General features: G+C 35.6%; 1 protein-coding gene across 1 annotated transcript in view; it reads left to right on the forward strand.

Annotated features, from left to right (window-relative positions):
• The window catches only part of USH2A (usherin), a 689941-nt gene that overhangs the window by 155038 nt on the left and 522733 nt on the right, over positions 1–12170 (forward strand). The window contains exon 14 of the mRNA XM_044266844.1: positions 5321–5484. Coding sequence (XP_044122779.1) covers positions 5321–5484 — 164 coding nt within the window. The remainder of the gene's footprint in view (positions 1–5320; positions 5485–12170) is intronic.

The following is a 12170-nucleotide window of genomic DNA, read 5'->3' on the forward strand; positions in this document are numbered from 1 at the left end:
TGGAGTGTCAATAAAGGGGAGAGGGTCTCAGGTGCAGAATCTTGCTAAGCAGCCTCTTCTCTAAATGACAGAAATCCCATCCCCCAGGACTCACGTGTCATTGTTGCCTGGATGCAAGAGTCTGCCCAGATTTAGTCCTGATGAGCCCCTTTATTTGGGCCTGGAAAGGCTTCACTTCAAAGGGTGGACTGCATTACTCCTCCTTTACCTACTCCCTTCTAGATGAGATGACACTATTCTCACTTCCTCTCCAATAAGCCGTGTGTATGGCTTTCAGTTCACCTAAAGAGGATTTTCAAACCCCAGATTCCTTTCCTATAATTCTGATCCCAGTTCCAGAGAATCCAATGCTCTTCATGGGCTGTGATGAAAGCAAACCTAGGAACCTCAGTGAGATGTACTTCTACTGCAGAGAGGAGACACCGTCTTACCCAGGAGGAAACCAAACTCCTCTTAGGGCAGTCACGGGATCCTAAACAAGAGGACTGAACTGAGAACTCTTCTGGCCTTAGCGTGTCAAGCTAAGCCTAGCAGAGGTCAATCTTGAAGAAAGCTGTCCCTTCCCTGAGGGACAGGTTAGCTAGGGGAGCAGATAAGCTGATCAAAAAGGGCTCAAAAGAGCAATATTTTGAGCTATATTGTAGCTCAAAAGAGCTACATGTCACATTTGTTTTATCTGTGATGTCCTATTCTGAATCTAAAGCTTTCCTAGTGCTTTATTATTTAGTTCATTCATTCATCCAACAATATTTATTGGAACTTTACTGTGTGCTAGGCTTTGTGCTGGAGACTGAAAAAAGAAAACTCTTGGTCCAGTTTCTCCAACTCCCTTTAAAGCTTCTTCTATTTTACTCATTAATAATCATTAATAATCCTTTTTTTTTTCAATTTATTTATTTTCAGAAAAACATTATTCATTATTTTTTCACCATACCCAGTGCTCCATGCAAGCCGTGCCCTCTATAATACCCACCACCTGGTACCCCAACCTCCCACCCCCCACCACTTCAAACCCCTCAGACTGTTTTTCAGAGTCCATAGTCTCTCATGGTTCACCTCCCCTTCCAATTTACCCAAATTCCCTACTCCTCTCTAACGCCCCTTGTCCTCCATGCTATTTGTTATGCTCCACAAATAAGTGAAATCATATGATAATTGACTCTCTCTGCTTGACTTATTTCACTCAGCATAATCTCTTCCAGTCCCGTCCATGTTGCTACAAAAGTTGGGTATTCATCCTTTCTGATGGAGGCATAATACTCCATAGTGTATATGGACCACATCTTCCTTATCCATTCATCCGTTGAAGGGCATCTTGGTTCTTTCCATAGTTTGGCGACTGTGGCCATTTCTGCTATAAACATTGGGGTACAGATGGCCCTTCTTTTCACGACATCTGTATCTTTGGGGTAAATACCCAGGAGTGCGATGCATTCCTGGAAAATTATAAACTACCAAAATTGAACCAGGAAGAAATTGACAATCTGAATAGACCGATATCTAATAACGAGATTGAAGCAGTGATCAAAAACCTCCCAAAAAACAAGAGCCCAGGACCTGATGGATTCCCTGGGGAATTCATTAATAATCCTTGTCTAAATTCCCTCAGCAATTTGAGATTTCTTCTTCATCCATTTTTTTTTTTATGTTGAGTGGTGTCCCTATCACCTAACTTTCAGCAAATTAGAAAACAGGAAATAACTCCATGACCTTCTTTGCCTCTCTTTTCAATTTGTCTACCTCATCCTACTGATGTTACTTACTCAACGTAAGTAAAACTATTCTTCTCCTTTCTGTTGTTGCTTACCATTGTCACATCACCATTTCACATAATCTCAGAATATCTTGCCTCTGCTTAACTTTCCTGTTTAATGTTGTCTGTTACTCCTATGTATTGTGAATTTATATCCAACTTTTTGAATTGCTTATAATCTCATACCCTCTCCTGATGTTTCTTATTTCTCTCTCTCTCCTTTCTCCCTCTCTGACTTACCTAGCATATTCCTGCTTAACTTTTAATATTCAGCCAAACATCTCTAAAATTCCTTTTTTAAAAAAACATTTAATTATTTATTTGGTAGGGGCAGAGGGAGAGAGAATCCTTAAGCAGACTCCCCATGAGTGCAGAGTCCCATACAGGACTTGATCCCAAGACCCTGAGATCATGACATGGGCCAAAATCAAGAATCGATGCTTAACTGACTGAGCTACCCAGGTGCCCCCCAAGATTCCTCCTTAATATTCTTTCTGCTGTCCCATTCCATGCTACCAGGTAGTTTTCCTTTTCTGTGCCCACAAAGAATCTTCACACATCTTTATAAAAGCTGTATTTTATATTTCTCACTTGACTCTGAGCTCTTTGAAGACAGGGACAACTCTATCTTATTCCTTTTTAAGGAATAAAAGTCTTCAGTGTCTCTTCTAGTTTGGAAGATAATTGGACCTCAATGAATATTATTTATGTCAATCGATATGTTTAAATAAATTTGATGATACTCATGAATTGAGGCCCCGTGTAGAAGAGAGGTGTTGAAAGAGAAATGTCTGTAAAGTGATCTATAGCCCAGAATACGTCCTTAGACCTCCTGCAGTAGCTCTCCCTCAGATGATGAAGCTTCTGACAACGAAATATACCACTGAAACATACTCCTTCATTAATAGTGATGTTTTGCAATAATAATAAGCAGAATAGCTCTTTCTCTTACTATTTGCACAACTGGACTACATTCCATGGAAAGGAAAATGTATGAGGTTTGTGATTTAAGAGACAGAAGCCAATTAGCTTCTTTCCCATTGTACTCAGTAAACACCGAGTTACAGAAGGGCCCAAACAGAACTATAATAGCGGAGTGCTGGCAGACATCAGTGATGCTTTACTCCTGTTTTGTTTACCATAATGAACTGGTCAATAAACATCACAAATTGTTTATCTATATAAATCTTGACAGATTACTCTTTATGAAATCCATTTAGCAAGTGAGGTTTTCCCATAAGGATGAAAAATGAAGATTTTAAACAGATTGCGGGAGAAGCTCTGACTGTACCAGGAGAGTCAGTGTAATAAAGGTTTCTTTATATTAATATTACAAAAACCATTTATCCTGACAAAATCAATATCACAATTCATCTTAGTTTGGTGTTTCTCTTTCTAAGCTTAAAATGTCTTCTCCTTTATTATGTATAATTTTGTTTTAATAAACGTGAAATATATTTCATTTAGGAGGTGCTCTTGAGAAAGGATAACTTATAAAATGACATCAAACTTGTAGCTTAACTGCTAAAGAGTCTTGGAAATGTTTAAAATTATATTTGAGTGGCTGAGAAATTTATAAGAATCATTTTACTTAAACCTTAATTACAAAATTATCCCTTGTGTCCTTTGCACTAGAAACAAACTGTAATATTCAGAAAAGTCTCCTATGAACTTGGTTCAGGTAAATTCTCTCTCACTGAAGTCAAGCAATTATAGCAAGTCAGATAAGTTAGATATAACAACAGCTGGGATAAGAGACTATAAAATCAGGAAGAGTCACATTTAATTACTCAAAACATTGCATGCTTTCAGAAGCGATTTATTTATTCCATTTGGATTCAGAACTTAATATCCCATGGATATTGACAGAGCCGACTTGAAGTTAAGCATGTAGCAGCTAGCTGGAAGAAAATAGAACTACATCAAGGAAAGGAATTATGTTATACACTGGAAACTATTACTCTAAATGTACTGTATGTAAAATAAGTGTGATTGTCTCATGAGTGAATGGTAATAAAAACTGAAATACTCAAGAGACACTTATTCATGAGTGGTGTGGTGATATATATATATGCGTTGGGAGAAGCTTGCCTCTTATTGTTTATGCTTACCAATGTTACATTAAAAGCCTACAAACAATATACTCTAAGTAATGGCACATAATGAAATTAAGAGCAAATCAAATACTTTGTTGCTTCTATAATTCCATTTTAATTTGAGTGCATAATTTTCTTCAGCACTGATACTTAAGCAGCCTAAATAAAACATGTATTTGAAATGGAGTTCTGATGCATGTCTATACAAAAGGACTTAATATAGTTATTTGTAGGGGGGAAATGTCCTTTTATCCTGACATCAAAAGGGCAAACTACAATATAGTAGTTTTCAAGAGAAACTGTACTTTATTTATTCCCAAGGGGATATGAGTCCATAAAACAAATTTGCAGTTTATTTAGCAGTCCTTAGCTTTTATCAGCCTTTTTAAGGGTGTTGAATGATTACCCAAGAGATCACACTGTAGAAGTTGCAGGGGGATGAAGAAACTATCCATCCAGCATCTTTATTAGAAAAGAAGGTGAATCCATTTAATGTTGTTTTAAATGTACCACATAGAAAGTTCCTGTTTACAGGTGCGTTGTCTTTTTCCATGTGCTCTTTTTGCCTCGCCAATATTTCATGGTGGCAAAATTGCTTATCCTGATCAATGACATTGGCATATGCTAAGAATTTGAATAACTTACCCAGAGGAAACAGGTTTTGGATTTTATCATGGCAAAATGCCAGACCAGTAATTTTTACAAGCAACTTTAGGTCCAAGAAATTTAAGTTGGAATGAAGTTTTCTCATTATATTTATATCATTAACATCTTTTCATAAATCAGAATAATGCTCTATTCTCCAACCATTCTGGATAAGTGAGTTTAGTTCATAAAATAGAAAATGAAATATAACCTAGATTAAGGCACGGACAGTAGTGGAACATGTCTTCCGCAAACTCTTCTCTTAGTGAAATAATAGTCTTTATAAAATGAAAAATATAGAGTTTCAAGATTTTTAGGGAGATCCATGGTAATCACACCCAATGTTCTACTTCAGAGCTTGATAGATACTTAGATGGATGATTTTTGGGTACCAAATCTAAATTTTTAGTTATCAGAGTAAATGCTTTTGTGAGAAACCAAAATTTACAGTATTCTTAATGGAACAACTAATCCATGAGATGTATAGTGGCATGAAAAAAGAAAAATGACACTTTTTTTTTTTGCCACCAATTAGTTTACAAAGGCAAGGCTTCATAGAGATTTTTTTTTAAATTTATTTATTTATTTATTTGACAGAGAGAGATCACAAGTAGGCAGAGAGGCAGGCGTAAGCAACATTTTGTTAAAGAATCTTTTTCTTGTTTGATGTTGTGTTTGTTTATTTGTTTCGCTCAAGTGTTCTTTTTCAATATATTGGCTAAAACAGGCCATCTTATTTCACAATGTTATTGATAGATGTAACTTATACTATGAATTATTAATCAAAACATTATTCTCTTTGATGGTTTATTTGTCTTGTTTTCAGATGTCAGCCTTGCAATTGTCATCTCTCAGGAGCCTTGAATGAAACCTGTCACTTGGTCACGGGCCAGTGTTTCTGTAAACGATTTGTCACTGGATCCAAGTGTGATACTTGTGTTCCCAGGGCAAGTCATTTGGATGTGAACAATCCACTGGGCTGCAGCAAAAGTAAGTGAACTCTGCCCCTGTGATGGTGGGTGGACCATCACACAGGGAAGAGTGTCGTATTACTCACTTTCTCCGCTGAGAACCCATCAGAAAGGCTTAGGCACAAGGTGGAGAATTAGGTGGGAAATGAAAAACAAAAAAAAAAAATTACAGTAAATGAAACTTGTGTTCTTTTTTTCCTTGATTAGATTATTGAAATGGTGATTATGTTAGTAGTGGGAAATTTAAAACATTTTGGTAGAATGAAATCACTAGTGTGGTGACCAGAGTCTTGGTTTTCCCCCAGACGTTGGACTTTCCAGTGACAAAGGACTTCAGTACAAAAATCAACACTACTAGTTAAAACAAAATGATCAGTCACCCCACCAAACAAGGATAGTCCCAGCCAATCTTCTGTAACACATGTGAGATTTATTCTTATTTCTTATGAATTAAGTCCTTCCGTCCCCCAAATTTTATGGGTACCATGCTATTATTAGTTGCTCATTGATATTGGAGCAATTATCAATGTTCATCATAGCATATCCCTCCTATATTTGATATTTCTCCTGCAAGTTGTATTAGCTGTTTAAATATCCTTCACATTTCTATTTTCAACTCCTAGAAGCCAAAGATTACATCTCAGTATCTTTTGACATTTCAAAACCATTCTCCAGTGCCTTGACTTGACTTCTCAAGGTCACCTGCAGTCCTACAGTTTCATGGCACATTAGTGATTTATTTATATTTACTCTAAGATCATATATCCTTACCTTTTCCAGAATTTCTAAGAAATGCCTGTTGAGAACATGTGGTAAGGAGCCCTCTACAACATATTGTACAATGCGTGTTCTCCTTGGGGTGTCCCTGAGTCACAATGAGAGGGAATGCCATAAGTCAGGACAAATCATCATAAACAAGCATGCTTGGAACTATGTTATGTATATTTAAGGGAGAGAAAAATAAGTAAGAAAATATTGAGCTCCACAGCAGCTGTACTAGATTTTGAGGTAAAGGAAGGCAGGGTGCAGGTAATGATTAACAAGATGTATTCAGATTTTGTACCTGTGTAGTTTATCTTTGGTATCCTGTGTTTTGTTTTTTCTCTGTATGTTAGTATAAGTAAACAGTAGGCATTTAGGCTGCTTTTAGGAAAGTACTATTGTAATTGTCTTTCTGTGTAAATAGAGTCTAAACATAAATCTGGATTTCACCAAGAATTTAATTAATATTTGCTATTCATTGATTAACTATAGAGTTGATTGATCTCTGTGCTACAGGAATTCCAACATATTGCTTTGGATGGCAGCTGTAGATCATCATTTTGTGAGAAATTTACATATAACATACCAAATCATAGTGATTTTTTTATTGGTTCTGTCACTAATTTTGAATGAAATATTGACATTGCTCCATTTTTTTCTACCTATTCTTACACCTAAGACACAGTCCAGGAACCATACCTGAGGCAAAACTGAACAGTTTAGTTCACTGAACACCAAGCCTACATTTCTTAGTAGTGGTGGATATTTACTTTTGTTTCATCTTTCCTTCTCTGGGCTAAATCTTGTCTTTCCAAATGCTTCCCATTTTTAATAGTTAAAAAACCTTTATATTCCTATTATTCCATTTGTACATGGAGTACCTTCACTTGACACACATATATATAGTTATACATATATATATATACACACACATATATCCATGTATATATTTAAATTTTCTCTTTAAAATTGTGACCTTTACTGTTTTTTTCCCATTTTATTTTATTTTATTTCTTTTCAGTGTTCCAGAATTCACTGTTTATGCACCACACCCAGTGCTCCATGCAATACATACCCTCCATAATACCCACCACCAGGCTCACCCAACCCCCTACCTCCCTCTGCTCCAAAACCCTCAGTTTGTTTCTCAGAGTCCACAGTCTCTCATGGTTTTTCTCCCCCTCCAATTTCCCCCAACTCACTTCTCTGCTCCATCTCCCAATGTCCTCCGTGTTATTCCTTATGCTTCACAAGTAAGTGAAACCATATGATACTTGACTCTCTCTGCTTGACTTACTTTACTCAGCATAATTGCTTCCAGTCCCATCCTTGTTGATACAAAAGTGGGAGATTCATCCTTTCTGATGGAGGCATAATACTCTATTGCATATATGGACCACATCTTCTTTATCCATTTGTCTGTTGAAGGGCATCTTGGTTCTTCCCACAGTTTCGTGACTGTGGCCATTGTTGCTATGAACATTGGGGTACAGATGGCCCTTTTTTTCACTACAGCAGTATCTTTGGGGCAAATACCCAGTAGTACAATTGTAGGGTCATAGGAAAGCTCTATTTTTAATTTCTTGAGGAATCTCCACACTGTTTTCCAAAGTGGCTGCACCAACTTGCATACCCGCCAACAGTGTAAGAGGGTTCCCCTTCCTCCACATCCTCTCCAACACACGTTGTTTCCTGTCTTGTTAATTTTGGCCATTCTAACTGGTGTAAGGTGGTATCTCAGTGTGGTTTTGATTTGAATCTCCCTGATGGCTAATGAGGATGAACATTTTTTCATGTGTCTGTCAGCCATTTATTTGTATGTCTTCTTTGTGGAACTGTCTGTTCATGTCTTCTGCCCATTTTTTGATGATTATCTGTTTTGTGTGTGTGTTGAGTTTGAGGAGTTCTTTATAGATCTTGGATATCAGCCCTTCATCTGTAGTGACATTTGTGAATATCTTCTCCCATTCCATGGGTTGCCTCTTTGTTGTGTTGACTGTTTGCTTTGCTGTACAGAAGGTTTTGATCTTGATGAAGTCCCAAAAGTTCATTTTTGCTTTTGTTTCCTTTGTCTTTGGAGACATATCTTGAAAGAAGTTGCTGTGGCCCATGTTGAAGAGGTTAATGCCCATCTTCTCCTCTAGGATTTTGATACATTCCTGCCTCATGGTGAGGTCTTTTATCCATTTTGAGTTTGTCTTTGTGTATGGGGTAAGAGAATGGTCAAGTTTCATTCTTCTACATGTAGCTGTCCAATTTTCCCAGCACCATTTATTGAAGAGACTGCCTTTTTTCCACTGTATACTTTTTCCTGCTTTGTTGAAGATTATTTGACCATAGAGCTGAGGGTCCATATCTGGGTTCTCTATTCTGTTCCACTGGTCTATGTGTCTGTTTGTATGCCAGTACCATGCTGTCTTGGTGATCACAGCTTTGTAGTAAAGCTTGAAATCAGGCAACGTGATGCCCCCAGTTTTGTGTTTCTTTTTCAACACTCCTTAGCAATGTGGGGTCTCTTCTTGTTCTGTACAAATTCTAGGATTTTTGTTCCAGCTCTTTGAAAAATGCTGGTGGAATTTTGATCGGGTTGTCATTGAAAGTATATATTGGTCTAGACAGTACAGATATTTTAACAATGTTTATTCTTATCCGTAAGCAAGGAATGGTCTTCCACCTTTTTGTGTCTTCTTCAATTTCATGAGTGTTCTGTAGCTCCTCAAGTTCCTCGAGTATAGATCCTTAACCTCTTCGGTTAGGTTTATTCCCAGGTATCTTATGGTTCTTGGTGCTATAGTAAATGAAATCGATTCTCTGATTTCCTTACTGTTGAATACATTTGTTCAACCACTTATAGTAGTTGTGGCTGCTGTTGTTTTGGGTGTGTGTTTCACAAAATTTACAAAACACTGAGCATGCAAATTTAGAGACTCAGTACCTACAGAGGTAGTTTATTCAAGAAAAAAAAAAAAAAATTAAACAAGATTCCTGCCTTTAAAAGAGCTTGAAACATAGTCAGCAGAAATGATGGCTACACTCACAGTAGAAGGGAGTGAACAAGGGCCACAGGAAATGCTGTTTGTGGCATGCGTACGAAGGAAGTCTGCTTTCCTTTCTGTTCCACCTTGATTTTTACATGGTACTTGCTTTTTATCCTAGCAACAGCCGGAACAACCAGCTTCACAAAGATATGGTGCATAACAAATAGCATGGAGGACAAGGGGCGTTAGAGAGGAGTAGGGAATTTGGGTAAATTGGAAGGGGAGGTGAACATGAGAGACTATGGACTCTGAAAAACAGTCTGAGGGGTTTGAAGTGGCGGGGGGGTGGGAGGTTGGGGTACCAGGTGGTGGGTATTATAGAGGGCACGGCTTGCATGGAGCACTGGGTGTGGTGAAAAAATAATGAATACTGTTTTTCTGAAAATAAATAAATTGGAAAAAAAAAAAACAAAACAAAGATATGGTGCTATTGAAAGGAATGTAGTGCTATCTATTGTTTAAACTGTGAACTACCTCAGGCTGGTATTTTCCTTTGTGTCCAACAGATGTCAAACATGTGTTTTCCTTGATTATTAGAATGTTTCATAGTGTCCTTCTACACAGTTTGGGAACCACAGGTTTATGACTATTATTTTTTCCACTTAGAGGCTGCTGGCAATAGCTTAACAATATCATCTGTAATATATATATTTTTTTGATGGGGAGTTGAGTTGGGAATCTCAGAATATAATTTCCAGAGTGCAGAGGGGAATTGAATTCAGTTAAGGTAGATAGACCCTCTCTCATAATCTGCTTCTTATTTCGTGATTCATTTCTTTCCTATCAATATTAGTTTCATGCTTTCAAAATGATAGTCATTCTCCTTGATAGAAGTAATACAAAACAGGTACTAAATAATTCTTCCTTCTGTATGCTTTATTAGTGAATGAAATGAAATTTCATTTGCCCTAAACTTCTAACTATGAACTTAACTAAATATATATTTAGTTAATAATAGTTAATAGCTAATAATTAATAGCTAATAATTAAGTTAATAATCCAAAAAGTCCAAAAATTTTTTAAAAGTTTAAAAAGTAAATAATTAATTAAAAATAGTTAATAATAAGTCATAAATAAAATTTATAAATTTACATATAAATACGAAATACATATTTATATATAAATATAAAATATTAAAAATAAATAATTAATAGTTAATAATTAATAATAGTTAATAATAAATAACTATATATTTAGTTAAGTTCATAGTTTTTTATATATAATGGTTATATATATATATATATATATATAATTCATAACTTATTTGTGTTTTAACTCCTCTTGATACTACTCCTGTGTTTATCTTTGGTTATTTATCCATCTTTTTATCACTCATATTTTTTCCTTTATCTTTACTTATCAGAGAGGCTTTTATAACTAATATTCAAAAATATTAAATTGAAAATATTTAAAAAATATTTTTATTGTAGTAATATATATATGACATAAAATTGACCATATTAGTCATTTTCAAATGCATAGTTCAGTGATACTAAGTATATTCATGATGTTGTCCAACCATCACTACCATGCGTCTCTGTAACACTTATTTATTGTGAAATGGAAACTGGTGACCCATTGAACAATAATATCTCCCATTTGCCCCCAAACCATGGTAACCACAATTTTACTTTCTGCCTCTATAATTTTGAATAATCTAAGAACCTCATATAAGTATAATCATAAAATATTTGCCTTTTTGTAGGGACTTACTTCACTTAATGTTTGTCCTCAAGGGTCATCCATTTTGTAGTTTATCTCAGAATTCCCTTCCTTTTAAGGCTGAATAATACTCTATTGTATGCATATACCACATTTTGCTTATCCGTTCATCTGTCAGTGGACATCTGGGTTGCATCCATGTTTCGGCTTATGTGAGTAATGCTGCTATGAATATGAGTGTCTAGCCATTTCTTCAAGACTCCGTTTTCAATGACTCTGCTTTCAATTCTGCTGGATATATAATCAGAAGTGGAATTGCTGGATCATATGGTAGTTCTATTTTAAATTTTTTTGAGGAACCGCTATGCTATTTTCTACAGCAGCTTTACTATTTTAAATTCCCACTGATAGTGCACAAGGGCTCAAATTTGTCCGGATCCTTGCCAACATTGTTATTTTTTATTCATTTACAGTAGCCATCTAATGTGTATGGGATGCTCTCATTGTAATTTTGATATGCATTTCCCTAATGATTAGTGATAGTGAGCATCTTTTCATAGTTATTGGTTATTTGTATGTCTTCTTTAGAGAAAGTGTATTCTGGTTATTTGCCCACTTTTAATTGGGTTATTTGTCTTTATTACTGAGTTGTAATTGTTCTTTATATATTTTAGGCGCATGTCCTTTATTAGATATATGATTCCCAAGTGCTTTTTTCCAATCTGTGTGTTTTTCTTTCACTTTCTTGATAATGTCATTTTAATGTTTTAAAATTTGATAAATTTCAATTTGCCCAGTTTTTGTTGTTGTTTATACATTTGGTGTCATATCTAAGGAACTATTACCAAATCCAAGGTTATGAAGACTTTCTCTGTTTTTTTTTTTTTTTATAAGAGTCTTGCAGTTTTAGCTCTTAGATGTAGGCCTTTGATCCATTTTGAATTAATTTTTAGTTACGTTGTGAGTTAAGTTTCCATTTTTATTCATTTCAAATGTAGGTATCCAATTATTCCAGCACTATTTTTGAAAGAACTATTTTTCCCTTGGTTTTTGCTAGTCTTGTTGAAAATCAGTTTACTATATTCTGTTGACTCTTTAATCTATATTTCTGTGTTATTTTATTACTTTGGTCTATGGATTAGAATATGCATTTTCACTTGCCACAGTCTACTTCAGGTTTGTACTGACTTAATGCTGGTAAAATATAACAAGTAAACTCTTGATATAGCTCCCTTCCTTTCCC

The sequence above is a fragment of the Neovison vison genome, chromosome 10, assembly GCF_020171115.1.
Source record: "Neovison vison isolate M4711 chromosome 10, ASM_NN_V1, whole genome shotgun sequence".
Lineage (NCBI taxonomy): Eukaryota > Metazoa > Chordata > Mammalia > Carnivora > Mustelidae > Neogale > Neogale vison.